At 39.5% G+C, this 27629-nt stretch overlaps 1 protein-coding gene and 1 long non-coding RNA gene across 5 annotated transcripts; one reads left to right on the top strand and one right to left on the bottom strand.

The window, feature by feature from the left end:
- The first annotated feature begins 7296 nt into the window (after positions 1–7296).
- On the top strand, positions 7297–27309 carry LOC117776666. Its single transcript, XR_004616480.1, has 3 exons — positions 7297–7412; positions 14194–14197; positions 27299–27309. It is a non-coding gene; the product is annotated as an uncharacterized LOC117776666 (long non-coding RNA).
- Positions 13299–19536, bottom strand: naf1 (nuclear assembly factor 1 homolog (S. cerevisiae)). 4 transcript variants are annotated; one of them, XM_034605441.1, is made up of 9 exons: positions 19466–19536; positions 18168–18847; positions 17542–17677; positions 16558–16651; positions 16353–16435; positions 16025–16185; positions 15824–15875; positions 14599–14683; positions 13299–14502 (listed from the first exon to the last, which is right to left on the bottom strand). In XM_034605441.1, exons 2-9 carry the CDS (start codon positions 18833–18835, stop codon positions 14081–14083), a joined length of 1701 nt encoding a protein of 566 aa, XP_034461332.1. In that variant the 5' UTR covers positions 18836–18847; positions 19466–19536; the 3' UTR covers positions 13299–14080. The 4 variants fall into 4 exon arrangements, with proteins under 4 accessions (XP_034461332.1, XP_034461425.1, XP_034461445.1 ...); XM_034605534.1 differs by having other exon boundaries at positions 13299–14487; XM_034605554.1 differs by lacking the exon at positions 19466–19536 and having other exon boundaries at positions 18168–18762; positions 18811–18847.
- Positions 27310–27629: the final 320 nt, after the last annotated feature.

The following is a 27629-nucleotide window of genomic DNA, read 5'->3' as shown; positions in this document are numbered from 1 at the left end:
GAGCCAAGGGAAGGGACATCTGTCACTGGACTGGCTCGAGATGAGCTGAGAAAACTTGCTGAGTGACTGGAATGGAGAATGGACAGTGAACATACAGAACAGGAGAGATAATGTAATGAAGAAGTACGTCCATGTGACAAAAATGATACGGGCACTCTAGTAAGTAATATCTGTGGTCCATGCATAGTTGGTTCAGGTCATACTAAAAAGGCCGCTGCAAGGTTGGTGCCATGGAGGTGTTATAACTGAACAGAACACTGTAAATCTGCCATTTGAATAATTCAAGACAATTTTGGTAAGATCCTGCCTGTTAAGATGGCAGATTTGATCAAATAGTCAGTTGATCTTACTTGATGAGATTCCTTTGCCAAAAAGGATCCAAAGTTATTGCTCATTATCAGAGCTCTTTAAGGTCAATTTATGAATCTTGATTTTGAAAGTATTCCGTATACATAATTAAGGCAATATAATTAAGCTATGAACAGAGAATTAGAGGTTTCATGTTAGCACAAAATGTAGAAATTACCTGTGCAGTGCCTGTTTGGAAAAGACTGGTAATGCTCTGGAGTTTACTTCAGAATTATTCCTTGTCATAATAATAATAATAATAATAATAATAATAATAATAATAATAATAATAATATATTACATATAATAATACATTTAACAGACACAAAAATTAATTTAAACAAGTTAATGCAAGACAATGGATAAAATAAAGCAATAAAACATACAAATGCCTGGTTAAAATTATTCAGCCCTCCTCAAACACTTATATAGTGCAATATACTGTCACTTTTTTATTGTTTGGACATGGTGTGCAGAGCTTTTTTATAAAGCTGGCATATGTTGTTTGCAACGATTGTATATTGTGAATGTTTTTCATAAAATGAAACTGAATTGCTTTATTGCTGTACACTTGTGTGGTTTATATATAGGTTTGAATGATTTACTGAACTGCTGTTATATTTTCACACATTGCATGTCAGCTATTTCAGAGGTCTGTTAAGCAGTCAACAAAATCTTCACACCCAAGTTAACAACAAGCATCAGCATAGCAACACAATGAATGTGGTAAGGGGAGAAAGGGGTTAGATGAGCCGCTTTTTACATTGGATGATTTTATTGCAAAAGTGTATTTGTTTCAAACAATAGTTACTATATACCACATCTTGTTGTGTACCCATGGACATTTAAACAAGTTGTCTAATCATTATGGTTTCAGAACAATGACCCATCAAAAAAAGTTGGTCCTTTGGCACAACTTACCCCAAGGTGGGGGTAAAAGGATCATAGCGATGGGGTAAATTGAGCCCTCTAGAGGGCAAATAGTCCCACCATTAAAAACTGATATAAAAATGACAAAATCAAACATTTTTTAGATAATTTTTTACTTTGTAAATGCCATGGCAAAAGTACTTCTACGTAAAGTCAAACCATATATTTGTTTACTGTTGTTCAACATGTTACTAAAACATTTTAGGGAAGGATTAAACTGTGATCTTTGTGTGTTAGCTACAGAAAGAATGAATGTGTACCATAGACTGTGTACTTTTGTGTAAGAACAGCATGTTTGTGTGACATTAACATTGTAACACTTGTAACAGCGATCAAACGTCAACATGAACTTGTAACAGTGTATTTCTATGCATGTGTGTATGTGTGTGCGCACAAGTGCATGTGTGTGTATGATTGCAGTTAACAATGACTGACCAACTGGATCAATTTACCCCCTCATCACTGGCTCGTTTTACCCCACAACCACCTTTTTAACAAAACAGTTTCACACTGTAGCTCAGATCAACAGTTATGCTAAGTTTATTACCTTGTTTTGTAGCTTACATTGAGACTGATAACTTTAGTAACATGATGAATTCACTTTGCATGAAAAAAAAATCTGTTTATTTGCTCTGGTTTGCTTACCACTCTCTCCATGAGCTTCAGTCAAAGATGGAATGAGGAATGTCGACTACACTTCTTTAATTTGTGGTCACATGATTACTTTTTTTAATGGTTACCTAGATACAGGGGGTGGCTCATCTTACCCACTGGTTTACTAACCCCGTTCTCCCTACTATTACTTTGTAGACAAATTGCTGAAGAGGAAGTGATTATATGAATGTTGAAGACATGACAGCTGCTGTAGGATATTTAGAGGACGGACAAGAAGTTCAACTCAGTCCGCAGACTGAAGGCTCACTGCCCCACCCCCACTGACTGCAATGCGGTGTTGGCCTGTTTGCACGCACCAAATTCAACGCCGCACTTCCTCGGGGCATTATCAATACACATGCCAAGTTTGAAGATAAAAATGGTTTGCGAGATACAGACAATACAGACATTTGATCTTAGATAGATGCTGTGTCTCTCACAAACACACCAGCTTCTGATTAATTTCACAACCTTTAAAGTTGCTCACCACACACACAACCATAGACATAAATGTTAATAAATTGTTAGAGATAAAAGAGCACAAACACAGACACACACACACACAACGTTCTTATGGGGATACGAGCAGCCTGTCATTACTATGATAATCCAATGAGGCTGAAGAGAAAACAAGGGGACAGAATGAGTTGGAGGACTTCAGAGTTTGTCTCTTTCCATTGTCGTAAATTTTTTGCTCGTTGTGGAAACTGTTAGGTTGTTGTTTATATTAGGGCCAAGGGATGCATATGGAAAAAGCTGTACAGATGGAAAGAGAAGGAAAAAGCGACTGGGGCAAGCTGAAAGGTAGAGTGAAATAGAGAAAACTTTCTTCTCAGATAAGTTTCTTCCAAGATACGAATAATCAATTCTGTCAAATCTAATCAGTGTGTGTGTGTGTGTGTGTGTGTGTGTGTGTGTGTGTGTGTGTGTGTGCGTGTGTTTGTGTGCGTGTGTGTGTGACAGCCCTGCCTGATCAGCTTTCTGACATAATTTGTAATCCTAACTGGAGGCAAAGTAACACCACCAGACCATGTGGAATTCTATTTTTGTGAACTGACCAATAAAAAAAAACATCTTGACTGTACTGACAATGGCTACATTGTAAAAAACGAAATACAGTTTCAAACAATCAAATGAAAATTGCCAGCAAAGACCAAAAAGTCTTGGTTTGCTTCCACTTTGTGCACATGACTTTACAATGAGAAGATGTCAGGCACATGAAAATAGCTTTTCTAGGCTTGAACATGGAGAACATTCATGGATTAAAAATACATGATAATTAAGAGCTATTATTATTAATAGTAATAACTAACTTGTGTACAGTTGGAGGAGTAATACTGGTTTATGCATAGAACATGGCATGACGTCAACTTTGAACGCTCAACTATTAATGTCCCAGACCGTCTTACACATCCTAGTAGTTGTAGCATAGAATATACCACAAGTGATGAGTATGTCTGTTTGTCCATCCATCTGTAATAATTTCACCTCTGGAACTCGAAATTTGAAATGTTTTAATGAAATTTCATTTCAATATAGCATTCCCGAGCTGAAACCCTAACACCACAATTAAATACCGAAGCCTAACCTCATTCCTCTAACCATGAGGACTTCAATTCTTGTTTCCACGATGGGTTAATGTGGATTCAGGTTTAAATTGCAGTTGGAAGTAGACAATTACAATTGGGTACTATAATCTGTAATCTGAGTAATATACACTACCGTTCAAAAGTTTGGGGTCACTTAGAAATGTCCTTATTTTTCAAAGAAAAGCACCAGACGTTTCCACCTAGAATAGGTGGAAACGTCTGGTTTTTAATGAAATATCTACATAGGTGTATAGAGGCCCATTTCCAGCAACTATCACTCCAGTGTTCTAATGGTACATTGTGTTTGCTAATCGCCTTAGAAGACTAATGGATGATTAGAAAACCCTTGAAAACCCTTGTGCAATTATGTTAGCACAGCTGAAAACTGTTTTGCTGGTGAGAGAAGCTATAAAACTGGCCTTCCATGGTGGAGGTAATGTGATGGTCTGGGGCTGCTTTGGTGCTGGTAAAGTGGGAGATTTGTACAAGGTAAAAGGGATTTTTGAATAAGGAAGGCTATCACTCCATTTTGCAACGCCATGCCATACCCTGTGGACAGCGCTTGATTGGAGCCAATTTCCTCCTACAACAGGACAATGACCCAAAGCACACCTCCAAATTATGCAAGAACTATTTAGGGAAGAAGCAGGCAGCTGGTATGCTGTCTGTAATGGAGTGGCCAGCGCAGTCACCAGATCTCAACCCCATTGAGCTGTTGTGGGAGCAGCTTGACCGTATGGTACGCAAGAAGTGCCCATCAAGCCAATCCAACTTGTGGGAGGTGCTTCAGGAAGCGTGGGGTGACATTTCTACAGATTACCTCAACAAATTAACAGCTAGAATGCCAAAGGTCTGCAATGCTGTAATTGCTGCAAATGGAGCATTCTTTGACGAAAGCAAAGTTTGAAGATCAAAATTAATATTTCAAATAAAAATCATTATTTCTAACCTTGTCAATGTCTTGACTATATTTTCTATTCATTTTGCAACTCATTTGATAAATAAAAGTGTGAGTTTTCATGGAAAACACGAAATTGTCTGGGTGACCCCAAACTTTTGAACTGTAGTGTAATAATCAAACACGTTATGTGTTTGATTTAATTTCTTTATGTATCAAATGTAGTGAAGCTTGTCAGTCTTTTATCTTTTGTATTTACTGTAAAATGTTTCTTAGTGGGCTCCAGACTAATATCACTGACACGATCATGTTCAGGAGCAGCCTCATGCTGTTGATAGCTCTCATGTTCCCACTCAACTTGATACTTGTTTCTACTTCCAGACCACATTCCTGAGTCATATGAATTGCTTGATTAGATCATCTAGATCGAGTGTTGGATAGTGGATCAACATAAAGTCAGGAAAGGCTGATTATTATCAGTCATGCATCTCTCTGAAGCAGGAGAAGCAGGACACATAGTCCATGAGCTACAGTGTGGTTCATTACATCATACTGGTCTCAAAATATCCTCAGGTCAAAACTCTCAACAATTTATGTGAGACACCTCTCACATAGTCTTTCACCAGTAATCTGATTACTTAGATGCCATTTATGAAAGTAACAGCTTTCTGTAATTGTAAGAGTTTCTACTTATGTGCCTGTCATATTCTGATAAACCGATGCACTCAGTTACTTAAACAGTATTCAAACACTGGCCCAAAACCTCTCCAGTGTCATATACTGTACATGGCAATAATTTATGTCACATAATGTCTGACTATGCCTTGCCTCAGTAATGAGAACTCACTTAAATATAACTGTGAGTAATTAATCAGTCAGAGGTGAGTGTTAAGTTTAAGGATACTCGTAACGTTACAGCAGTGAACTCGACAACCCCCCCCATTTGCCTTGTGACCACTCTAACTATAGATATGAACTGAAAAAGGAGTGAGTACAGTCTGTAGGAGTTGTGGGGTGACTTTATAATCTAATTTGTTGAATGTCTTAATGACATCACATGTAAGGAATGCTTTATACATATCGTATAAAAGTTATGATATAATCAAGTGGCCGGACCTCCTCAACATCCTTGACAAACTGGTCTCAGGTTTATCAAATAGATAAAAACTCCTTATAAATCGAATAGAAAAGTCTTCATACCTGATCCTTATTCATCTGTTATTTCAAATGGTAGCATTCAACAATGTTTTTAACTTAAGGGCTCAAGACAAGGAATTCCACTCTCCCCATTTAAATTTTAAAATTTTTATTGAACCTCTAACTGCTGCTTTTTGTTGGAACATCAGCGTAACAGGAATCAACATCAAGCGCTGGGACAACAAATTCTTCTTTTATATCAAAACTTGGGGCATGACTCATTTACAGCACATATCAGAATTTGGGGTTTATTACCAAGTAGGTATACACAACAAGGAATTTGCTGCAGTGTGTCTGTATTTAAAAAGTCTAAATTAATATACAAAATATAAAAACTGTATAAAAATATTACCATCTCTAGAAACTAGAAAAAAGCTATGTGCAATATGAATGGTAGGTATTTACAATTTGATATATGTAGTGTGCATGTTAATATCAACGGAAAGTTCATGTAGTGCAATGATTATTTATATTTGAGGGAGGTTCAATTACACTGTTTGAAATACTGAGGCCGAGGTACAGTATTGGTGGTAACAGCTTTCTGCCAAAAGAAAAAATCTGTCAAACAAACCTCAACCACTTACAACACTCAATAATTTCAAACATAAGCCAGAGATTAACTCTTTGAAAAGTGCAACAACATACAGTACACCAAACGCCATCTGGAAAAACGATCAAGCTGTTGCCACTTATAACTCCTGTATAAGGCAGATGAGAAATGAAGACATACGGCATCATGGCGTAGGGCACAGTCTATGGAGACCTGACATTACACTGTATTCCAATCCATTACCCTCAGATTAAACCCTCCAAATTCATCACAAAGCCAAAACAAATGTATGAAACACATGAGCACCTGATGTGAAAAAAGAAGACCATCTAAATACTTGAGATTCTGTCGCTTCTTAGGGTCAAACTGTATTAGTGGTGTAATTGTATCTTCAAGATTTATAGACCTTTTCACTGCTGACTAATCTCTGGAGAGCCAAGGCCATGGGGTCATCTAAACAGCTCATTAAGAGAGGAGGTGGTAGGAAGTTACGTGTGTTTTGTTTTTCTTTTTTCATCACAATGAGAACCAGCTCTGGGACATCAGGTTGGACATTGGTGGGGAGTCAATTAAACAGGAAGTGACAGTGAGTGAGAGACGTTACAGTTTATAATATTCATACACTACAGTGTGCATTAAGTGTGGTGTTATCACAGTAACATACTGTATTTAATACTGCATCTATTGAAAGTGTCTGGAGGCTAAAGGTGTGAAGGTGAGTTTTCAGGTTACTTGTCTCTGTGTGCTCATCTCTGCCACATGTGTTGACTTGTATCTGACAGAGGACTGCATGGGACATGAGACTGGGACACACTCTGGTAGTGTTTGTCAAATCCCTCTCACTCTACATGCTGTCTCATGACCGACATCCAAGAACATCTAGGCAGGACAGGCTGAGTGGTTGCAGGTCGTAAAGCTGCCTATGATTTGTAGCCGAAGGATCGCGGGGACTGCTCTCCTCTATCATGGACTAGAAATACAACACTCTTATGCAATCTATGATTCTTTCAACTTTAGACAACAACCAGTAGCGGGGATCAACAATGCCAGGTGGCATGGGAATGGTGAGAAGTCATGTCAGTAAACTTTACTTTAGCATAGAATGCCCCTGACCTAACCTGACAAATGACTCAAACACACACGTCAATAAATCAGATCATGTTGACAGCAGCATCTCAGTCATAGTCACAGGGCCATTTTAAAGCATTGTTGAGGTAGGGATCATGGAGCTGGAGCAGAGAAAAATGTGATGAAATGTAGATGCCGTGCAGCTACTCATTATCTAAGAATTCATTTAACCAAGCCCCAAGCCCCTACATTACATCTTGATGTATCCCTGTCGAAAAAGAGGAAAGATGACAGACACAAATGCCACATCTAAGAATAGAAATGACGCCATTGGTGCAGGAGGAAGTATGAAAGACTAGATAGTGCCATGACAGGGAGCCAGAGGAGAGTGCTTTCCACATGTCTGAGATATGCTCAGGCGAGGCAGGGTGGGGATTTGGTGGCAGAAAGAACCAGATATTTTTGATCTTTTATTAATTAGATCAGCTAACTTCAATTATCTCACCTTCTAAAGCAGCAACTTGTCTATTAGATCCCATTCCAACAAAGCTACTCCAAGAAATTCTGCCCTTAATAAACAATGTACTGAATACCATCAATATATGATTATTATCAGGCTATGAACCACAATCCTTAAAGCTAATCCTAATCAGACTTCTCAAAAAACCCAGAACAATAATGCACATGACGACTTTCAGTCAGGTGTTATCGCCCATCAAAGCACAGGCAGCTTTGGCAAAAGTCACAAATGACCTTCTTATAGCTTCAGATAAAGTATTCGTCTCTGTCCTTGATCTTAGTGCAACATTTTATACAATTGATCAGCACATCCCATCACAGCAACTGGAACAGCTAAAAGGAATGGCCCCTAAACTGGTTTGAATCCTTTTCATCAAATCAATTCCAATTTTTTGTAGAAATTAACAATGAGTCTGTGCACACCAAAGTTAATCATGGGACTTCCTCAGGGTTCTGTGCCTGGCCCATTTTATTTATAATCCAATATTATCCAATATATCCAATAATTACCTTATATATGCTCCCATTGGGAAATACCCTCAGGAAACACGGTAAAATGTAATTACTATGTGGACAATAGTCAGTTACACTTATCGTTGAAACCAGAAAAAAGTAAGTAACTAACTAAACTCCAAGCATGTTTTAAGGACATAGAAAAATGGGTGACATGCAATTACCCCTAATAAACTCAGACAAACAAAGAGAAGTAACCCAAAAAACTACAGGTCATATTTACCCATTCTTCTAGTAATCCATTTCATGCATCATTTACACTCAGACGGCTATGTGCATGTGTAAGGGGCAATTTTGGTTTCAATGCCTTGCATCGCACCACTAACCCTCTGGTTAGAGGACAACTTACTTTACCTCCTGAGCCACACAGCCGTTGTAAGAGGCTACAATAATACAGAGTTGAGACCTTTTAAAAACAGACTTTGAACTAGGCATTATACCGTAACAGGTTGGCTCAGGTCAGCGCTGCTATCCAGCAGGACCTGTGTTAGTATCCCTTGCTATACAGGTCAACACGATTTGTCTTGGCAAGGTGAAGCTAAAGCTGACTGATCGAGGTCTGTGTGTGCGTGGCAGAGAGAAGTTTAAAGCATGCTGACAAGCAAAGGCTCTTGGAATAAGCCTTCAGTCAGAGACTATGGAAATGAAACTGTGAAAAAACACACAAAGAATGTCTTTTTTTTATTAAGCAAAAGGAGTTGTTTTTACATACGTATACATATCCATCAATCAACTTCCAACAAGGTGGACCGCTGAATGCAAGTGTGCTCTGATTTTTGCGATTTTGCCAATAGAAAAGCTGTTTGGATCTGACCTCTGAAGAGATGACGATGTCATGTAGTTCATGAAACCATTTCTGTCCTCGAAACTTTACTCAATGATCCACAACATGACAAACATGTTTTTAGAAATGTATATATGCTGGCGGGTGAGCTTGCAGGGGCCCTGCATGTGGAAGCTGGAGTCCTCCTGCAGTGGCCGAGGGTTTTCAGTTCCGACTCAGCCCTTTGCTGTGTGTCGTCCCCATTCTCTCCCTCCCCCTTTCACACTTACTGTCCTGTCAATAAAGGCAAAATGCCCCAGAAAAACAACTTACAAAAAAAGGCATACAAATTAAATTGTGACAGTTTTTTTAATTAGTTTGAAGAATTTGTAGAAAATAAGGCACATAACTTCAAGTCTTCTTGGTAAAGCTTTGTTTTCTTGGATGTGGGTACGTTATCCAGTTCTTTCTATAAAATCCTCTCAATTCCCATCAGATTGCATGAGAAGCATCTGAACCACTAGAACAACACTAGAACAACCACTGAACAACTCTTCAGGTCTCTCCACAGAAGTTATATTGAGTTTAAGTCTGTGCTTCTGCTAATTCACTGACAGTCAGAGACTTGTCCTGAAGACACTCCTATGTTGTCTTTGTTGTATGCTGCATTGTTCTGCAGCTCTGCTTGCCTACACAAGCCACAGCATGCTGCTGCTATAAAGATCAGATTTATGTAGTGCTGCTGAGTTTCCAGCTGGTTCTTTTATATCTGCCACAGACTTCTGAAGCTCTGTTAACTGGGTTCTTAGAGAGGGAAGTACAAAGTTTAAATTGTTGTCTTTTCGTGTGAATTTAAGTAGAGCCTGAAGTTAGAAGATTTAATGACATCACATTGGACTGTATCTTCTTCTACTGCTCATTATATGGGTACACAGGTTCGTTAAATGTGTATCCAAGCATTATACAGAAAGCTGTCCTGAAAAACAGCACATGCAGACTGGAGAGGTGTTTCTGTTACAAGTCCATGACTTACTCTACATAGTGGTGATCCTGTTTGTGCCAATGACCAAATGATAAGACTGAAGTCGTCTTAAAAGTCTCCTCCATGTGTAGCCAGTTGAACTTCATCGGTTTCATCGGGGACAGTTAACGGTCAGCAAACAAATTATAAATTCTGATGTACAATATTCCTGAATTTATATTTAATCTACAAAAAAAACTGCGCACTGAACAGGGTTCCATTGAATTAAATCATGAATTCCACATATCATTCATCATTTAAAAAAATGTAGTTGGTCTATATTGGTTAGATGAGTCAAATACATAACATGCATAAAGGATTACATGTAAAGGTAAGAATAAGAATTGGTATAAATCACTCTTAATTCCATCACCTCCAACTTCCAACTTCGTAGAAATGTGTTAACATCCTAAAAGTCACAACTACATCCCCTTTGTCAAGAATAAATGATACAACTGTCTACTTCAGTAAGACACATGAAGACCATTCTACTGCACTGACTTTATCTTTCAAAATCAGCTAGATCAAACCCTCTTACTCACCGGAGAGCTTCTTTTGTGAGGTTGGAGCCGGTCCTGTGAGCTTGCTTCTTCTTGTTTGTAGGCAGCATCTCCACACCACTCTTTAAACTCGGATCACCTTTGACTATCCAGCAATGGAAGAGGAAGAGACTGAAGAGTTAAAGAGGTGGGTAGTCCAAACTGCCTCCACCATCTACAAAGTCACAACAAGGAATCTATACTCTGACGTTTTGTGCACTGAAAACGGCTTCATGTGAAGGTGACACTGTTAGAAGTGTTCTGAGCTGGCTCCCTCTCTTTTTACCTCCTCCCTCTCTGACATTTCACATGTATTAGATTACATTACATTTAGCTGACGCTTTTATCCAAAGCGACTTACAATAAGTGCATTCAACCATGAGGGTACAAACCCAGAACAACAAGAATCAAGAAAGTACTATTTCTTCAAAGAAGCAAAACTACAAAGTGCTATAAGTAAGTGCCATTTAAGTCCTACTAAATTGTTAGTTTAAAATTTATTCAAGGTATAGTCGGAAGAGGTGTGTTTTTAGTTTGTGGCGGATGATAGACTTTCTGTCCTGATGTCAATGGGGAGCTCATTCCACCATTTAGGAGCCAGGACAGCAAACAGTCGTGATTTTGTTGAGTTATTAGCTCACAGATGTAGACTGGACCCGATCCGTTCACAGCACGGTCAGCCACTGGTAACCAGTGAAGGGAGCGGAGGAGCGGAGTAGTGTGAGTGAACACAGATACAACATTTAAACCTTGTATGTCCTGTTGCAGTCTGTAGATTAAAAGTGAGTTTTCTGGTTTTGTTTTTTGATTACTGTAAAACACATACGTACTCCATTTGAATTCCAACATAGCTGAAAACTATGTTTCGCTATTTGTAATATTTTGTTTCAGTCAATGAGTTGGAAGAACATCCAGGGATAGCCCTGTTTTACAAGTTGGTAGGGATTAGTGGGTCACGAGTCACAGTCTCCCATTACAGCAGACTGCTGATTCAAAGATGGAATGGTCAAGTGTTGGGAGACAGTGAGAGGGCAGAGGTTGTAATGATGGAAGAAAATAGAACAACATGTGCTGTAAGAGAAAAGAGGAATACTGTGTATTTTTTGGGGGGGAGGTTACTTGTTTGGTTTGAGTTTCCTCTCAAACTCAGGCACATAAAGAGCTAAGAGGTCACTGGGGCAAATTGGCAGCCAGTCTGAAGGACGGTTATGTGTCCATTCATCTTGATAACTGGGCGGTTTGGGGCGGCTATAGCTCAGGAGGTAGAATGGGTCATGCATTAACCTGTAGGACGTCTCCCCCGTCCCGTGTGCCTAAGTGACAAGATACTGAAACCAAATTTGCCTGCCCCCTGATGGCTGTGCTGGGAGTGTTTGTTTGATGTACGATATAAATAGTGATGCATTGGGTAGATGGTAAACTGAACTGTGAAGTGCTCTGAGTGGTCATCAACACTAGAAAAGTGCAGTATAAATACGGACACATTGGTGTTTTTAGCTATGATCAATAGCTATCTGCAAAATACATGCAGATAGCTACATTACTGATCCTTGATGGATGCTTCCTGACTTGAAAAGCTGAGGGCAGGTTGGTAAATGGAGAGTGGTGTAGCTGTGTGTGCCTGTCAGCTGGTCTGTGCAAGCCACACAGCGTCAGGTGTTGATTGATGTGAGTGATGAGGCCAAAGATCCGAAACCCTGAGCAGCATGATATTCCATCTGTGTGCATGTGTGTGAGCAGAATGTGTGTGCAAGTGTTCGAAATACCCAGTGGCAATCGGGACGCCCCCCCCCACCTAGTGCTTCAGTGTTATGGCAAAACAATTAACCTACAGCATATGTTATGCCCCAATCCTTAGGCAGAGACGGGTCGCAACTGCAGAATGAATGTAGCAGAAACCCTGCCTACCTAATACTGGACATAGTACGCTTTTAAAAGACATTTTAATGAAAAGTTTTTTCGAGAGACCCGCACAAATTTTGCTGTTGAGGCTTTCGGGGGGTCTCAAGTGTCAATGGGTCTGAGGCCCCCAAGAAATTCGCAACCAGGTGTACAAGCTATCTATGTATCTGTCTGTCTGTCTTTCACCTGCTCCTCTTTTCTACATCTCAGATTGTTCACACTATGAAACAACTGAAAGACTTGATTAAACTTGCATTTCAAACCACATCATGGCCAACATTTAATCTCAGGTGGGACAGGGTGTTTCAGCAGAACAAATAAAGTTTTCTCTTCTTCCAGATTTAGGTTTTACATAAAAAAAATGTACACAAGATTTTACACAAGAGACATTTATTTGATGAGGTTCTACAAATGGTCCAAATGTTGAATTTACAAAGAATAAAAAATTAAAAAAAGGAATCCATCAAACAAGTGACAAGTGATTTCAAAGCTCATGTCCAACCTTGTGAAAAGGTGTAAAGTCTGTCAACACAAAAGAAAGCTGAAATGACTCCTCAACAGTTTATATATACACAAAATATATATAAAGAACTGGACTGCACTACACAGACCATCATTCCTCCATTCGTGGAACTGAAGGTGTATCCTTTGTTTAGATCTTAAATAAATGACTAAAGAAAAAACGTTCCACTTGACTCAAGGGTAACTGGTTTTTTAATCACAAAGAAACTAAAACAAAAAGTGTATGTTAGAAATGAAAATCAAAAACATACTTAAAAACAACTGAAAACCAAATGAAGTGTGTACATACAAGCGTAATAGAAATACTGAGTGAGATGTCGCTGTAAGTTCATTCAAACATTTTTAACGTTGAGTCGACTTGACACTGGCGTGAACATTAAGAATAGCTGCATTCACATATATGGACCTAAAGTTGCAGACTGCCTCTTGTTTCTAACAGTTATTTTCTCATGTTTCCATAATACAGGTGTAAGATGAACTAGTTCATTTCTCTAGCAACGTGCTCTTTTTGCACAGTTTTCCTCTATTTCAATAAAGCTATATTGTGAAGCCACAGACTGAGACATTCAGCATTTTCCACATTATATTTTAACTTGTTTTACACAGTAAAACAGAGTTAGAGAAGAAAAAACTAGCATGATTTTCTCAAAATATCTGCATGAACTAAGGGGCCTTTTGAGTCTTGAGTTGTAGTTGGTGGTGAGAACATGTGAATGAAGGTTGACTTCAAAAAGCCTTTTCAGTATTCCAGTATATATATGTGTGTGTTTCTAAGCTGTCATTTGACAACTGTCTCTAAAGTGTAATGTCACATTTACTTAGAATATGACACAAAAACTCTGCTGCTCTCCCAGGAGTTTAGATAGTGAACACGTCTTTAGCCGTGGGAAACATGAAATGACTGAAATGTAAAAAATTATTAGAAAGTACAATAAAAAAAAAAAACGAGCGAATATACACTGCTCACACGCAGCCAGTGATTGATACATGTGGGTGATTTGTCCCAGTGACAGTCTGCAAACATTACATATTTTTCTGATGTGTGCAAAGAGTGTATACAGAGAGCATCACTGAGGTGGAGGAGGAGGTGGGGGAGGAGGAGGGAGGTCAGAGAAGGGGAGAGAGTTTGGTGGCCAGAGGGGAGAAGAAAAAGATGGATTGAAGAAGGATGGCGGAGGAGGAGGGTAGAGAGGGAAGCTGGGAGGGGGGAAGTGGTGAGGAGGTGGAAGAGGGTAAGGGCAGGGGGGTGGAAGGTACATGGGAGGCACATCTGTGTGTCTGTGTGATTGGTGTGTATGTCTGAATTGTGGCTGTTTGTTCCTTGGGTTCTGGTGCCTGAATGAAAGCCCTGCATGTCTTGGTGGGAAACCCCTGATGTCACGCGGCTGCTGCTGCTGGTGCTGCTGGTGCTGCTGCTGGTGCTGCTGGTGCTGCTGGTGCTGGTGCTGCTGCTGCTGCACGGTGTTCTGGGTACCTTGGACAGGATTATCTGGGAAGTGAAAAAGAGGTGAAAGAAAAAGTAAGACAAAGCGTTTGTCAGTGGTTACAAACAGAACATATACAGACAGTGTACATCTGTCAGTACCTGTATTGTTATTATCCCGCCTCTTTCTGTTTTTCCCTTTCCTCTTTGACTCCTTCTCTTTCTCATCATCACTGAAGTCTAAAGCCTGGAGAGGGAGAGAGACAGACACAGAGAAAGAGATTTATTTTTATGACTAAATTTCATTTTCACTATTGCATTGTGCTCTTTGCCGCACACACACACGCACGCACGCACACAAATACACGCAAAAAATTTTTTTACACCAAATCGTCCTCTTTGTCAATGAACTGCATCATAAATTTTGATTATGCATTTTTACAAAGAAAAATTATTTGATGACTCATAAAAACCCAATGCTTTTTATGAATTAAAAAAAGAGACATAGATGGTGTTATGTAATCTGTGTGCGCCTGAACAGCATGTATTACTGGTAACACCAACAACTGTGGCAACCCTCAATCCGGTCAATTGATATTTAATTAATGTTAGGAATTAAAGTCCAAGCACTAGGGAGTTTTTTTTCATTTCCTTCCATTTTTTTCTACGCTCTCTAAAGTGATGACCTCCTTTGGTGCCATGTCCCACTCGAATACCCACTGCTTCGTACATTTTGAGCAGTCCTTGCTGACTGTCCTCCTTCATGTCTTGGCAGATACAGCCAGTTCTGAGGAACAGAGTTTATCCTTATCGGACCCAAAACCTGAACCAATGACCGGACTGGTGGAGGGTTAACCATGAGGTGGACGACACCAAATGATTAGTTGGTCTCATCTTCGGTAGGACATTTTTGATTGAATCCACTTTTGCAGTTTACAGTTGCTAAGCAACTTTGAAGACAAAATTGAGCTGCACTGGACAACGTCCTGCTGACTGTCCACTAGAGCGACCATCATGATCATCTGCGCAAGCCCATAGTTTTAAAAAGGTTGTCAGATCAAACTTTGTGTTATGCACTCCAGACAGGACCGAACCTGGTACAACTCTCCTCTGGATGTATAAGGGATTGCTCAAGTCACTGTATATCTTCAGCATACTCTAATGTCCCAATGCAAAACCTTAACAAAAGCAGGACCAAAACCATTACAACAAAACACGCATTATGATTCCCACTTTGAGTTAAGACATCTTAGAGATTTCTACTTCGCAAATCTTCAAAATGATGCAGTAGAGGCCACTTTCCTCCATTTAACAGCAGATTGCTTTGTTTGATTCCACAGTGTCTCAACATGCTCCACCTGACATGTTTAGAGTTCTCCATGCTTACCTCTTGTGGTGGTTCTTGATCATTCTTCCAAGATGCATCAGAACCCTTAAAACTGAAGGAAAAGCATTTTCAATACAACAGGCCGGCCACCACCACATAAGAGGTGACAACTAACCAACAAACTAATCAATTGTTATTACATGGGTCTAACTTTACAGTGCTCTATGCAGTCCATGTATGTATGCATGTGTGTTGACTTACAGAGTAAGCTGCCTTGTAAGGACGTATCCTGTGTATTCTTTGATGGCTGGTGCATAATAAACAGTCAGTCCCTCCTTCAGCCCCTTGCTGTTTACCTGCTCCACTGAGTTCAACCGTAGAACATACAGTGGACTGGAGACTGGACCAAACACCTCAAACACCTGAGAGCACACACGCAAACAACACAACATTACTGTCATGTTAAAACCAAACAAAAATAGAAAATGTATAACCATTCTTTATACACACACACACACACAAAGCAAAAGAGAGTGGACAGAAGTAGAGGTGGTCTAAAACACAGCCAGGGAACTGCTGGACCCCCCACCTTGCCAACAGCCATCCTATCAGACGTAAAGATGATGCTGTCATCAGTTAGAGCAGGTGTGTCTCTCAGAGACTGGACGATCACTGCAGAGACAGAAAGGGCAGATTACAACAGAGCTGACCGACTAAATGCCCCAGCTCAAAAAAGAGCTGTGTGTATGTGTATATATATGTGTGTGTGTGTGTGTGTGTGTGTGTGTGTTTACCAAGCTGCTGTAAAATGCTGGAGACTGTTCCTACAGGCTGCAGTTCTGCATCCTCTGGTAATGATACACACACTTCCTCTACTGCCGGCAGCTCCTACACACACACAACACAAAATCTTATCCTTTGCTCCGATGATGTTAACTATAGGTTAAACAAGGAAAAACAATTAACCAATGGATGCAACAAACTCTATCACCTGGCATAACAAATGCACACAGTTGACATGGGTGTGGGAAAGAGACAAATTTGGGGTTGTTTCCGCTGCTGTAATACGTGTATTCAATGCAGTGAGTTCACGTGCGGAACTTATTTGTGTGCGTACTGGTCTCAAATTCTGAGGGACAACTTAAGCAAAGGACCGAATGTGCTGTAGGCTCATGGTCATAGTGACCGCAGACCAACAGGAGTGTGAAGACCCTCCCTCATCATTGAAGTCACATCATACCAGCCCTTTAAAAACATGTGTCCCTAGCGTGAGAATGCTCTCCACAGCCGAGGCACTGTTGGTGCCAGCAGAGCATCAAACCCTCGGCAAACTATGTTTACTATGTGGTAATTATTTTGAAGAAAGAAAAACAAAAAACATGTATATAATAATGATAATTATAAATTACAATAACACTGCAGTTTAAGAACAGTTAATTGTCTACATGCTGCACCTTAAAGAATATTGATCTATTTTACTATTTATTTAGTTATTTGAGAGAAATGTTATTTTGTTATTTTACGTTTGTAAAATGTATTTAGGTAAGAAAGACACAACCATAGTCTTCTCAGTTAACCGGGGTTAATAAAAAGAAATACAAAAATGATCCTTGTTTCTACTGTCCCGAAAACGTACCGAACCATGACCTCAAAACCGAGGTATGTACCGATGCATGATTTTTGTGTACCGTTACAACCCTATTAAGTAATACTATTTCATGAGACTCAAAAATTTAAACAATAAAGAAGCCAACTGACAGTTGTGATCTCAGACTAACCTCGAGCAAGACTTCGTCTCTGGTTTTAATGGGAGGTGGTTGGCTGAAACCCTCATCGTCATCCTCAAGTACAGGGGCAGAAGGAGAAGAAGAGGAGGAAGAGGAGGAAGAGGACGATGAGGAGGTAGAGCTGTCGCTGAGTAAAGGAGAAGGAGAGCATCAGAGTAAGTTGTGTTATGGAGGTTTTCTGGAAAACTTAAAAATTATGGTACCTAGCACATTAAGGTTGAAAGTTGCAATAAGAAGCCATTCATCATAATGTTGTGTATGTGTGTCACTGGATACAACCCGGTCAGGCCTCTCAGGTCAGCAGGCAGTGCTTTTGGAACAAGCTGCCTGCTAACCTGAGGTCCACCTTCAGAAGCAAACTTAAAACATTTCTGCTCTCTCAGGCCTTTGCCTGATTTTCTGTCTGCCCATCTGTGATTCATGTTTCCTGATCAGCTGCTGTGTAATTGTGTCATTTGACTGGGTGGGTTTTGACTGCTATGTTGTATGTCTAATTGGTTCATGGATGTGTGGTGCATTTGATGTATGCTATATATGTAGCACATTGAGTTTCTTCAAATGAAATGTGATTTATAAATAAAATTGCCGATGCCATTGTCGTGTGTGTATGTAAATACCTGTCTGAATCATCTGAGTCATCATCATCTTCATCACTGTCCTCTGTCTTACACACACTGTTTACAGAAAGTGCAGCTGCTGCTGTGGAGTCAGTTTTTTCCTCTGGAAGTGGTGGTGTATTTGATGACAGGTCTGCGGGGTCAGCAGTCACAATCAGATTCTCTAGTTGTGTTGTCACAGTAACCTCCATCTCTTCCTGCTCCTGGTGTGGTGGTACCATCTGTTCACCAGGACCAGGTACCATCTGTTCACCGGGACCAGGTACCATCTGTTCACCGGGACCAGGTACCATCTGTTCACCGGGACCAGGTACCATCTGTTCACCGGGACCAGGTACCATCTGTTCACCGGGACCAGTTACCATCTGTCCACCAGGATCAGGTAACATCTGTCCACCAGGACCAGTTACCATCTGTCCACCAGGATCAGGTAACATCTGTCCACCAGGACCAGTTACCATCTGTCCACCAGGATCAGGTAACATCTGTCCACCAGGACCAGTTACCATCTGTCCACCAGGATCAGGTAACATCTGTCCACCAGGACCAGTTACCATCTGTCCACCAGGATCAGGTAACATCTGTCCACCAGGACCAGTTACCATCTGTCCACCAGGATCAGGTAACATCTGTCCACCAGGACAGACGTTAACTGGTTTTTCATCCATCTGAAATAAATCCCTTAAAACAGTAGATACTTAGTTTTGTCACAGCATATGAGTTAAGTAGCTGTTTACCTGAACACTTTAATGGAGATTTCTTAGAATAATGGGTGAGAAAGCCAGAGTTGAAACATAACTAAAGTGTAGTGTATAGTGTATCTTTGCAGAATGTTAGTGTCTCGCAAACAGTTTTTTGGAAAAGAAAGCGGTTTCTGGATTCTCTTTAAAGTGAACCTAATCCTGTTCTGTACTAGTGAAGGCCCAGAGATACAACCAAAGACCCAACAGGACTTCACATGAGTGTTTCTGCTGTATGTGTAAGCATATGTCCTGGTGTAGTTTCACTAGTATCGGTATTAGACTGAAACAAGTTACTTCAAGCACAAGTGTGAAAATGTCTGTATCTGCTTATTTTCAGAGTCTAATCTCACGGTAAACTCTGGAAAACTATTCATTGATATGTAGGCTAGCATCACTCGGCTGCTTAGCTGAGGAGCTAACCAAGGCTAACAGCGTTATATCTAATGTGAGGCATATCCTCGACAGCCTCCAGTCTGGATAAACCAGGAGTATTTAAATCCAACAAACTCCACAGACAGTGTGTAAGTACAATGAGCAGTGGGTTGATCAAATTACCTGTGTTAGTTATTTACGAAGAACAGCAAACAACCACTGGAACTCAGGAACTTGTTCAACAGACCTCTTCCGTTGTCAACCTTCAAAATAAAGGGCTGGTCGATCATAATGACTACAGTCAAACGTAATGTGAACGGATTTCAATTCATATCACATTGTAAATGAGTATGCATGAAATAATTGTCAAACAAGAAGCAAAATATACAATTTAAGTATCTTGATATAACCTTAAAAATGTACACTGGCACGGTGCTGTATTTTATTTTGAAGTCAAAACTGTTTCTGGACCTTCTCTTCCTTGCACAGCCACATGTTCACAACACGTGGGTAGTGTTTTTCCGGGTTTGCGCAAGGCTGTGGCGCAATCGAGAGCACATTTTGCGAGAGATGTGAAGTCAAAAACGCCCAACTCTGTTTTCACACATCCTTGTTACGTGACGAAGACGGGCTTGCGCTTATCTGGGTAACTTCAGGTCAAATTCGGGGGTTTCCGGTCCTACGAAGCTCGTTCACTTCTTATCGGGACCTTAATTCACCATGGCAACTTATACTGAACGGCTAACCTGGTCAGGAAATTAACGCTGTTCCCGAAGGAGGATAACAGAGGGCTTTATGTTGCAATTTATTAAAGTTTTTACTGTAAAACAGGCCGTTTTTAGCTGTATTTTAATTGAAAATTATTGTTGTGCCCCCTCTGACAAAACAACTGGCCCCAGCCTGGCCCCCCTCAGTAAAATCGATCTAGAACCGAGGTCCCAGCAGCAGTGCTACATGGTACCACTGGGACCTCTCCAGGATCTCCCCTCTTGGATAATTTCACAGATATGAAGCCTAAGCCTAGAACTGGACTAAAAGACATTTGAAATCGTTCTGGCCTGGATTAATCTTAAATTGTGTTCATAAAATTACTTTATATAGGTTATACTGTACATGACAGTATCAAACAAGTGGTATAATAATACAATGATAATGAACTGTATTTATACAACACTTTTAACTTAAATGTTACAAAGTGCTTAACAGGAAGAAATAAAAATATTAATAATTTTTAAAAAGCCAAGAAAAGTCAAGTGTAGGCCTGCAGAAAAGGCCTATACGTAATAACTGACTTAAAAATGACAAATGTCTCAACCAACATTTTGATAGCATCATGGAAAGGATCCGTGATTTACCTTTTTGTTAAAGAGTGGATCTTTTTTTCTTTCCTTTTTCAATCAAACAAACCGAACTCTATTCAAAGAAGCAGTTATTTAATCACAACTGAATACAAAGTTGACAGAAGCTAAATAAAACCCACCCAAACCATCCTGGCTCATTGTTTCACTGTTTCAACCATCATCAATTCTTGTTTGGTCAAAAAAAACCTCTCTCTCTGTTTTACAATGATTAAATTACAACTTTTTTTTAACAGGGTTCTGGTGGGATTGGTGAGCTTGACATAGGGACTCTTCCTGCTTAATAAATAAAGGATAAAGGGATCAACTTTTCAGAAAGATGGTCAACTCAAACTTGCTGAGCTGGTTAGGGTGGTTAGCTCCCCCTATCTTTGCTGTGCAAATCAAGAGACCATAATTGTTGATTTAACATTAAACTAATAAAACTGAATTGACATACTTTCATTGTCATCGATCTTGTCTTGGAATTTCAGCCCTTGGTTGACCAATTTGGTCGTGGTTTGTTGGTGGTGTCAAGAAAACAATAGGGTCCTAGAAATGGACCTTACCAGGAAGTTGGTGGTTCATTCTACCAGTTTTCCCGCCAAAATGTCCTTGGACACTGAACCCTAAATTGCTTCTGACAGCTGTGCAGTCAGTGTCTGAATGGTGTGTGATAGAAAAACTGTGCGAGCATAGAGAAGCGCGGTATGAATGTGTAGGTGAGGGGGTAAATGTGAGTTGTAGAGTTAAGTACTATGCATGGTCATCAAGACTAGAACAGCACTATGTAAACACAAGGCAGAAGCTGGTAGAGTTACTAAGCCAAATGTCAAAGTCCAGTAGACAGTCCAAATCAAAACCAGGTTATCCCATAGCCAACCAACAGTACAAAATCAGAGGGACAAAACAGGGCAGGCAAAAAATAAGAAACAGGTACATGTACAGTAAATAACCACGCATAAACCACTAAGATAAATCACATTCGTCAGAAAGAGAGAGAGAGAGAGAGACAGAGCGAGAGAGAGAGAGAGAGAGAGAGAGAGAGAGAGGCAGGATCTCAAACCTAATTGACTATTATGGAGCTTGCAGAACTTGATTCAATATTTTTACTCACTGTTTAATATCTACCTATATAGTATTTTATGCTTATTGGGCATGACTTCTATATCACAGAGGTAGCTGAGAGTTATCAATTTGGTTTAATATTTGTATGTATTTTTTTTAAATCTGCCTTTATTAGGTATGACTTTAGCATCTAATTATTAAAGTTGTCACAGGTCAGTAAAAAATACTATTATCTGATGGTACAATGATGGCAGTCCTTCACTTAGTTTTTAGCATCATGCAGTGTTTTGTGAAGTAGGATTTGTTACCTATGCTGCACCTTTGCACACACTTATTAACACCTCAGCAAAATGTTCCAAATATTAAATATATTACATGTCTTATATGATGAAACTGAATGAGGATCGCAGGATGAAGAGCAACTTTCTCTTTGTCAAATATGACCAGTAGGTGACAGCAAACCCCTGTTAAATCAGTCAGGAAAATCACTGGGGGTTCATGGGCCACACTGAATATCTGTCAACTGATAGCTACTAAATACTCTTACTACATGGACTAAACTGATTATTATTATTATTATTATTATTATTATTATTATTATTATTATTATTATTATTATTATTATTATTATTATAATCAATTCCTGACAGCAGCCAGTCCGTATAAATAATTAGGAAAGCTGTGAGAACAAGGCTTTAGACAAATATGCAAAAGGTTACATTCCACGAGCCATGATACAAGGTTTTTTATCCCCAAGGATATGGACTAACGAAAAAAGTGAGAAAAGGCTGCTAGGGGGGTCTGGGGCCATGCCTTATCCCTAGCCCCAAATCTGATGCTTTTGGTACATTCTAATATATATATTTACTTTATAAAATGTGTTTTGGAGAATCTGATATGACAACTAAAATAGGTAGAAAAAAAACAATGAGTCATTATCAGTTATCTCTCCTTGTCCCTCTGCTGCTATGACACAGTGTGCAGGTACTACTGTGTTCGAGAGGGAGAGAGGTGGGGACTGGTTTTTGTCAGACAATCAATACATTTATAAGAGTTCAACCAGATTCATGACAAACTAACTCACTCTGACAGAAAATAGTGTTTTGATAATCTTCTCAATCAGCCTTTTGCTTTTTGCTGCAAAAAAACCACAAACAAAAACGAACAAGCAGTAAAGCTGTAAAGTTGCGTGACAGCATTTTGTCTGTGTGTGCGTGTGTTTGTTTGTGTGTGTTTGTGTGCGTGCATTTATGCAGCCCTGACCCAGGAAGAGAAAAAGAGGATCAGGTCGAAAGGGAGCAGTTATTATAACTTAGTATTAATTATATAATTTATTATATCATACACATACACATTCTTGAGGGCTTACAACGGGCCTTATCTGGCCCACAGGCTGCTAGTTGAATAGTAAAAAGTTCTGAATGTTTTCATGAAATACAAATTTATAATCTGAAACAATATTATGTGATGTTTTAAATCATTTTGGTGTTTAATGATATTATAGGCTATTGAAATGATCATCATTACAACATTTTACATGATTTCCCAGAATACTTGATTAGGGTTCCTTTAAATGTAAGCTACTAATGGTGAAACTATTTTCAGCACAGACAATCATAAATCATTCCCCTAGGCAGGTGGGGACTGTGCAGGGCTGGAGGCTGTCGTAGGAGGTAAATCATCACCATAGACCGATGGATTTCAGAATGAGTGGGCTTTTGTGTGGTTTAGCAAATGTCATTATCCCCAAAATGTCTTCAAAGGATTTGTTTTCTTATGGTTTCTACTTTAGAACAGTTCCACTGTGGTAAACCGCCGTTAAATTGTCTCAATTTCCAAAATCGAAATGTCCTTTCATGACCTTCCGCTAGCTGAATATCATTGCAAGCCTCTGTTGTAAAGTGTCCATTAAAAATGAAATGAAATTTCTAATTATATTAATTCCTCTTTCTATTTCATTTTAGCACCTCCAAATCCATTTTCCTGTCTTGAGTGAAGAACACAAAAATGTCTCATGTGGAAGCACTTTTGAAATACAGGTTCTCCAGCTTTTCACCCAGCAGCAGGGTCCAATAAATATTACATGAAATCAGCTGACGTTGACCCCTGAATGGCCGTATTGTTACTGAGCAAATCAACTGGCGCTGGCTCCCTGCCACCGTTTTACCAATGCTCCGAGCCACGCTCACACTTCAAATAGCACCTCTCAAGAACCTCAAAGCACCACTGCTTTGTGACAATCAGTGATGCTTTTGAAGACTAATGACATAAATGGCCTTAGTCACCAGTTCTACGCACTGAAAATAATTACAAGAACCCCAGCAGCATTTATATTTGCATGCATGAAAGGAGCTGGGATGTGCCATTGTTAGCTCACCAGAGTGCTACAACTGCACAGGCTTCTGAATCCAAGTGGAGGGGAAGTGGAACACATACCGACACTTTGGTTCATGATGTTTACTATGATAAGGCTGCATGAGTCTGGCTTCTCACAGGACAGGTAACAGACACCATAGCAGATCGATTCCAAATGATGCATAAAAGACAATAAAGCTCTTTTATCCTGGTGACTCAAGAGTCCAAGGAACTTACACATACTAATTTATATTTCAAACACTGTGTTGTCATGGATACCTCTCCCAGTTCATCCCTCCTGTTTTACCCAAGGTTCGTTAACTTTCCACACAAGACGTGCAAAATAAATTAATGTGGTAAAATAAGTGAATGCAACTAATAGTGATGTTTTCTTACATTGCATCAGATGGAATGCAAATGTTGGAGGTCATAGTTCGCCTCCAAAAACTTCTCTTTTCCTGGAGTGAATGCAGCTGCTGCTAAAAGCTAGAATAACATTAACAAAATACACACACACACACACACACACACACACACACACACACACACACACACACACACACACACACACATACAGAGCCCAGAGAACTCAAACGTCTCTTACCTTCTTAATGCTATGCAAAATAATAAGGTCAAACTGCCTCATTGAATGAAAACACTTTTCTAACTCAGCAAAACTTATTAGTGAAAAATTATGAAGAAGAAGGAGCTGTGTTTACCAGTTGATGTACAGTATATTCCATACGTATGAACATTACTGATAGAATGAAATGTTGCATTCAAGAAGACAATCGAAATTTTGAATTTCATCTGAATTCTCACACTTTTTGTGTGAGTCAGTTTCTAAAGTCATTATAGTAGGTGATTTCAACATTAATGTAGTTGTTGCTAATGCAGCCTTAGTTCAGCATTTATTTTCCCTGACTCCATAGGTTTTTTATTAATATAATCAATTGGTTTCTTATTCATATGTAAATAACCCTACTCACTATTTCAATCACATTCTTGTTCTTGTTCTGAAATGTGGCCTAAATATGAAAAGTTGTACAATATTAGTACACTGATTCTGCCGTCTGTCAATATAATACAGGGAAGTAATCACAACTTAAGTCCCACACTAGTTGCTGACTTTGTTAATAGTACAGCAGCCTCAATGCAAAGAACCATTGACACTGCTGCCTCTCTAAAAAAGAGGTAGTAAATCAGTGGAGATAGAGCTCCATAGTATAATCCTCAAACACATAAACAGACATCGCAGAAGTTACAAAGAAGGTGGCGGTTCACCAATCTAGATGATTTTCAATTAGCCTGGAAAGACAGTCTAATAACTAAACAAAGACGAAAGCCCTTCCAAATGCCAGAACCTTCTATTGTTCTTTAGTGATAGAAGAAAAAAAAGAACAACACTCATGTTCCTCTTCAGCACTGTAGGGTCAGTACAAATAAAATCTAATTGAATTGGAAATTGCAAGCTCTTTACCTTAAAGGTAATAATTTGAGGAAGAACCTACACCTTAATCATAACAACTAAAGAACAAGTGGACATGTACCTCTGTAGAATGAGCAGAACAACATGTGCTCTTGTGTAAAAGTTAGCCTGAGCCTATATGTGTTCTGACAGTACACAGGGAATTGAACTTGTGACTCTGAGAGCCAACAGGATGTGTTTGCTGGTAGTAAATGCAGCAGGTGTTTTTTCTGGCATTGTCTCACACACTCTCACACAGAGGTGTTGTTTGTCAGTGACTATATATTTTAATGGTTCCAATGTCACTCATTGTGTCACAAACGACAAAACACTGTAAACTCCATTCCATATACGTGCAAACACACACTTACTCACACAAACAATAAATGTTCTGCATCTCCACTGTGACAGCTCAATATGTCAGGGAATTCCTTGAATTCCTGATTTTGTTCCTGTTGTTGTTGTGTCACATCCACATTTCTCCCAATGGGTGACAAGTTTAATCTGTTTATGAGCTTTAAAGGAAAAGTACGTTTTACTTTAAAATACTGCAAAAGGACAGGACCAGCATTACTATGATATTGCAGTTTTATATCCTTTACGTTTTGATACTTTATGCCTTTCAGAGTTCTGTCACATATTTCAGTCATTCATTCAATTCAATTCACTATGAGCAAATACATACAATTCTCTGTAGTTTTGACCGAAAGGACCCAGCTGACTGTTAAGTGTGCTACAGCCTAAAACAACTTCTTGAAAATGGCTTTTAAAAATGTTTAATTTTCTCAGGCCAGAGATATACAGTACTTGCTGTTAACTACACGTACGCAAGATGGCTGTCTTGTGTGCACTGTGCCTGTTTGGTGCATCAGCTGTGCACATCCTTAGAATCCACCTACACAAGTATTTACAATAACGACACAGCCGGTCATGTACGCATGGTTAAATAGTAGTAGTGAATGACAATTACCCACTTTTGGCTGAGCACAGGACACACACACACACACACACACACACACACACACACACACACACACACACACACACACAAATCCCCTCCACCACTCTGTCTGGTATTCCTGTGTTGACGAGTCAGTCAGGCAAGTTTATGTTAAAGAGCTAATCAGGGATTTATATGTCTCCATGTTAGCCAAACACATAAGCCACAAACACAGAGCACACACAGTACCACCCCTAACACACACTCACACTTGTGTACATTTTTTCCCATGATAGAATATTAAAAACAGACTAAATGAGAACTTGGAGCTGTAAAATGAAGCACATTGAGGCAGGCGGACTTCAAAACATCCAGTGAGCAGGTTATAGCAGTTTGAGTGTAAACACTGGGGGATATTGTGTTACATTTCTGACTGTGGAAACACACCACTCGTTACAACGTCTGACCAGGCCAAAGAGAGGCAATTATTTTCATATCAGCTCAAATTCCACAGACGTCTGTGATTGCATGAGTCAAAGCATTGCATTCCAATTAGGGAACACACACAAACACTGATGCACACAGGGGTGAACACACTTGGAGGGAGAGAAAGATTGGTGCATTCAACCTTGACCTGCTATTTGTGGGGGGTCTGAGCTATTAGTGTTGGATGTACTGTGTGTGTGTGTGTGTGTGTGTGTGTGTGTGTGTGTATGTGTGTGTGTGTGTGTGTGTGTGTGTGTGTGTGTGTGTGTGTGTGTGTGTGTGTGTGTGTGTGTGTGTGTGCAATTAATTGCCTAAGCAAGATGTCAATGTTGAGCCAAGGATTTTTTGTTGAGAGATCCAAGAAGAAATATTTCCAATATGTGGTACTGGCTATTAGATCAGTAAGTTAAGTCATAACATAAGTTACGGTGACTCGTATAGATTCATCTGCTTCAGGTACTTCTCCAATAACAAATGAAGAATCTGTTAAATTCACTCCAAGACATTCAACTAACATTTACTTGTGATATTAAAGGTCTACCCTAGAAACCTATAGTAACACCTTGTTGGGGAGTGGTGTAAAAAAGACAAAACAATACTTAAGTATACTTTTGATATTGTGCTCATTGTGTGTCTCCAGCTTGATTTCCTGCCTTCGTCCTGTTTTTCCCGCTCTTGCGATCATCTGCACCT

This window comes from Hippoglossus hippoglossus, chromosome 1 (assembly GCF_009819705.1).
Source record: "Hippoglossus hippoglossus isolate fHipHip1 chromosome 1, fHipHip1.pri, whole genome shotgun sequence".
In the NCBI taxonomy this organism is placed as follows: domain Eukaryota; kingdom Metazoa; phylum Chordata; class Actinopteri; order Pleuronectiformes; family Pleuronectidae; genus Hippoglossus; species Hippoglossus hippoglossus.
Note: the sequence above shows the minus strand (reverse complement) of the source record. Positions and strands in the feature narration are given on the sequence as shown.

Bases quoted from the DNA above. Each gene is read 5' to 3' on its own strand.
- naf1 (XM_034605441.1), bottom strand. From the start codon at position 18,835: ATGGATGAAAAACCAGTTAACGTCTGTCCTGGTGGACAGATGTTACCT. The intron at 16,652-17,541 runs GTTAGTCTGAGA...GTGTGTGTGTAG, and splicing joins GAGACGAAGTCTTGCTCGAG to GAGCTGCCGGCAGTAGAGGA. The intron at 16,436-16,557 runs GTAAACACACAC...CTGTCTCTGCAG, and splicing joins CAGCATTTTACAGCAGCTTG to TGATCGTCCAGTCTCTGAGA.